The sequence below is a fragment of the Mirounga leonina genome, unplaced genomic scaffold (assembly GCF_011800145.1).
Source record: "Mirounga leonina isolate KUSES-001 unplaced genomic scaffold, KU_Mleo_1.0 Mir_101529, whole genome shotgun sequence".
In the NCBI taxonomy this organism is placed as follows: domain Eukaryota; kingdom Metazoa; phylum Chordata; class Mammalia; order Carnivora; family Phocidae; genus Mirounga; species Mirounga leonina.
In genome coordinates this window covers 752,760-757,388 of record NW_023270143.1, presented here as the reverse complement: position 1 = coordinate 757,388, position 4,629 = coordinate 752,760, and the positions used below count along the sequence as shown (strand labels likewise).

Sequence of the window (4,629 nt, the reverse complement as noted above, 5' to 3'; positions counted from 1 at the left end):
TGGAAGTTTTTTCCCTCAAGTGAAATATATAGAAAACCTCAACTTATATATAAAACCAGTTTTAGGAAACCATGTTGGCAGTAGGAGTTGGCCGATGCGATTTCTCCCACCACACACACCGTGGGGGCATGTGACCCCTTCCCTCCTGGGGTACCCTGGGGAACTTCCCGCACACCAAGCACCACGCCCACCAATCTTAATTCAAGGACTGGGCATCCTGCTCGGGATACAGAAAGTTCTACAGGGGACCCCAAGAGCCACCAATGCTGTGTGAATCCTGCTTCCCTTTTTCAGGTAATTGATAGACCATGCTTACTTGTGCTTCTTTTATGTGCTCAAGTCCAACCCTTAAAATCTAAACTTTTCTGGCTTTTTGATCTTTTTAGTTGTAATACATTTCAACAAATACTTCCACTTGGGTTATGTAGCTCAGATCCTGTGGCATCTCTACCGTAAACAGCAATAGATCTTCCCAAACTGTGGGGAACTAGTGAGTGTTCCCAGACATCATTCTGTCCCCTAGTCTGGTTTCTGAATATTCTGGTTCTTTTCCTTCTTTGTATATTCTTCTAGTCGAAGAAGCCACTTGGCCCAGTACTGGGAACAGAGCTCAGTGTCCATGAAATGCGGATGGGCAGGGGATCCATCTTTGTAGGCCACCACAATTAAGCCACACTGAACCTGAAAGCTATAGTTGACATCATTATTTATGGCACCAACATAGGCCACAACCTGCAGCGGGTTGTCAAATGTATTTCGAATATAAGGTTTCGGTTTCTCCGATGTCTTCCAATCAATCACACACAGCTTGCCCTGATATTCAGCCACACAGTCCAGTAGACCTACATACTTTAAGGTATCATGCTGAACAGTGCTTTCAAGAGCTTGCACTCCACTGACATCTTTCAGGATATGCTGGACACTTTCGATATATCCAGATTCGAGATTCTCATTACTCTCTTTCAAGTCTCTTTGGGGTGCAAGTATCCTTTCCAAGGCTTTATGGAACCGTTTCCCTTGTAAAAATATATTTGAAGAATATTCGGCAAAGCCATCCTCTCCCAGTTCCAGAATCATCCGCTGTTTCCACCTCTCCAAGTAGAAAATCTGTTCTGATGTCATGGTCTGCTGAAGGATCTTGGTCACACTTGGTATGGTATTTCTTTGCAAAGGGATTCTCAAAGGAACTGTAGGAGTACTTGCTGCATTTGGTTTTACACTTCTCTCTGGGATTAAGAGAGGACACCAGTTTCGTGGAGCTTTTGCTTCCTCATCTTGCTTTGGGGGCTTACACTTACTCACAGGTCCATAGAGTAAATTATCTTCCTCAAACAATGATTCTGGAATCTGAGCAAGGCCTCTGGATGACAAGACAGACTGTACTAAATCAGAGTACTTTTCTTGGTCTACTTCTTTATAAGGGTTCACTTTTTTCTTCCGGCTACAAGAATAAGAGGAAGTGGAAAAATCCATGTGGGCGGTTGGTTCTAGAGAAAATCCCTTTGAACTTCTGAGCTGTCTGCAGATGGTCTGAAATGCCTTCATCTTTAGATCCTTTCTCACTTCCCTCTAGGCTACTTGCAATGTTGAGGGCCTTTTATTTTTGCACTCCTCAGGAGCCACCAGACTTCACTTAACTTCCAGAGCGCCAACAACCTCTCGGGACCCGTACTTTCCTCGGTCCCGCCGACCCAAACATTCTTGAACAGAGTGGTCTTTAGCTTCCAAGTGTTTGAATTTCTGCCAGAGTTTTTCTTGTGATTGAGTTCCAGTTTTAGAGCATTGTGGTCTGAGAATATGCAGGGAATAATCTCAATCTTTTGGTATTGGTTGAGACCTGATTTGTGACCCAGTATGTAGTTTATTCTGGAGAAGGTTCCATGTGCGCTCAAGAAAAATGAGTATTCTGTTGTTTTAGGGTGGAATGTTCTGTAAATTATCTATGAGGTCCATCTGGTCCAGTGTGTCATTCAAAGCTCTTGTTTCCTTGTTGATTTTCTGCTTAGATGATCTGTCCATTGTTGAGTATAGTGAGGTCTCCTACAATTAATGTATTGTTATCAATATGACTCTTTATTTTGGTTAACAGTTGGCTTATGTAGATGGCTGCTCCCATGTTGGGGGCATAGATATTTACAATTGTTATATCTTCTTGTTGGATAGACTCTTTAAGAATGATATAGTGTCCTTCTGTGTCTCTAACTAGAGACTTTAGTTTAAAATCTAATTTGTCTAATATAAGATTTGCTACCCCAGCTTTCTTTTGAGGTCTGCAGGCATGGAAGATGATGGATCTCCATCCCTTCCCTTTCAGTCTGGATGTATCTTTAGGTTCAAAATGAGTCTCTTGTAGACAGCATATGGATGGGTCCTGTCTTTTTATCCTATCTGCAACCCTGTGCTGTTTTATGGGAGCGTTTAGGCCATTCACGTTGAGAGTGATTATTGAAAGATATGAATTAATTGTCATCAAGTTGCTTGTGAAGACGTTGTTTTTACAGATTGTCCCTGTAAATTTCTGTTGTATATCACTCTTGGGGTCTTTCTCGTTTTATAGAACCCCCCCTTAATATTTCTTGCAGGGCCAGCTTAGTGGTCACATATTCTTTCACTTTCTGCCGGTCTTGCAAGCTCTACATCTCTCCATCCATTCTAAATGACAGCCTTGCTGGATAAAGTATTCTTGGCTGCATGTTCTTCTCGTTTAGTACCCTGAATATGTCTTGCCAGGCCTTTCTGGCTTGCCAGTCTCTGTGGATAGGTCTGATGTTATTCTGATAGTCCTCCTTCTGTACGTAAGGAATCTCTTCCCCCTAACTGCCCTTAAGATGGTTTCCTTGGTTCTAAGATTTGTGAGTTTTACTATTTACATGCCGGGGTGTTGGCCTGTTTTCCTTGATCTTGGGAGGGGTCCTCTCTGCCTCTAGGACATGAATGTTTGTTTCATTCCCCAGATTAGGGAAGTTCTCAGCTATGATTTGCTCAAATACATCTTCTAGTCCTCTCTCTCTCTCTCCACTCCCTCCAGGATTCCAATTATTCTGATATTGGAATTCTTCATGGTGTCACTTATTTCTCTGATTCTATTTTCATGGATTCTGAGTTGTTTTTCCCTGGCCTCTTCTTTTCCCTTTTTATCCATTATATTGTCTTCCAGGTCGCCTATTAGTTCCTCTGCCTCACTTACCCTAGCTGTTAGATTATCTAGATTAGATTGGATCTCATTGATAGCATTTTTAAGTTCTGCCAATTCAGCTTTCATTGCTGCCCTTAGAGACTCTATGTTGCCATTAATTGATTTCTCCATTCAAGCCATTGTCTTCACAATTGCTAGCCTGAATTCCATCTCCAACATCTTGGTTATATCTGCATCCATTTGTAAATCTGCGGCATAAGTCATAATCTCTGAGTCTTTTCTGTTTTGGGGGCTCCTCCTCCTAGTCATTCTGTTGATGGGTGTTTGAGGGAATGTATAGAGTCCAAATTATTGACCAGAACCCAAGCAAAATGCACCTGTTTTCTTGAGAACTTAGGGTTGCTGGCCTCTTGTTTTCCCAGCCTGTCTTCTGCAGGAGGGGCCTGCTGCGCTGTTATTCAGGCAACCCTGTTTGGGCAGAGTTGCCCTGCCCCCTTGTGGCAGGGGATGGGCTCAGTGGTAATCAGTTTTTTGGGGCTTTTGTTCTCTGGCGGCTTTCTCAGCTGGCTTTCCGCGACTCTTCCGTGAGTCAGAGCAGAAGAGACCGTTTCCAACCCTCTGCCTCAGAGCAGAGAGACCACAGTCTGTTCTTCAGTGAGCTCTCCAGGCCACACTGTCTCCATTTCTGTCCGTGCTGCTATAAACTGCAGCATCCTGGGTTGTGTGCCCCTCTGCAGTGCTCTCAGTCCTGCCTCCAGGTCGGGGCATGTCTCTGCCCTTTGTGCTTCTAAAACCGCCAGCCACTCCCAGTTCTTATGCATGACCCCACTGCTCCGGGTTTCCATGCAAGAGGGCTGCCCTAAAGTCCTTTCCCCATCACTACTGGTCTGCGAGTCTGTGCCACATCCCCAGCATGTGAGGCTGTTGCTCACTGGTGTTGTAGGATCCCCACGGCCAGGCTCCCTCCCGCTGCCGTTTATCCTCCAATATCTGCCCACGGAATCATGGCTCTCCGCTTCAAACCTCGAAACCAGCCGCCCACGATATTCTGTTTGTAGAGATCCAGATCTTCTTATGTCTCAGGCTGATTTCGTGGGTGCTCAGAGTGGTCTGGTAGATATCCAGCTCAATTCTGGGGACCAGTTGAAATAGGGTCCCCTACTCCTCCGCCATCTTTTCTTCAATCTATCTTTAATTTTTTATTTAAATTCAATTAGCCAACATAGAGTACACATTAGTTTCAGATGTACAGTTCAGTAATTCATCAGTTGCATATAACACCCAGTGCTCATCACATGTGCCCTCCTTAATGCCAGTCACAAAGTTACCCCATCCCCCCACCCACCTTCCCTCCAGCAACCCTGTTTGTTTCCTATAGTTAAGAGTCTTTCATGGTTTGTTTCCCTCTCTGATTTCTTCCCATTCAGTTTTCCCTCCCTTCCCCTATGATCCTCTGCACTATTTCTTATATTCCATGTATGAATGAAACCCAA

At 44.2% G+C, this 4,629-nt stretch overlaps 1 protein-coding gene across 1 annotated transcript; it reads right to left on the bottom strand.

The window, feature by feature from the left end:
* Positions 1–296: 296 nt before the first annotated feature.
* LOC118027059 (mitochondrial genome maintenance exonuclease 1-like) lies at positions 297–1,699 on the bottom strand. The gene is made up of 2 exons (XM_035030246.1): positions 1,673–1,699; positions 297–1,569 (listed from the first exon to the last, which is right to left on the bottom strand). The coding sequence occupies exons 1-2, from the start codon at positions 1,697–1,699 to the stop codon at positions 520–522; spliced, it is 1,077 nt and encodes a 358-aa protein (XP_034886137.1). The 3' UTR covers positions 297–519.
* Between the last annotated feature and the right edge of the window lie 2,930 nt (positions 1,700–4,629).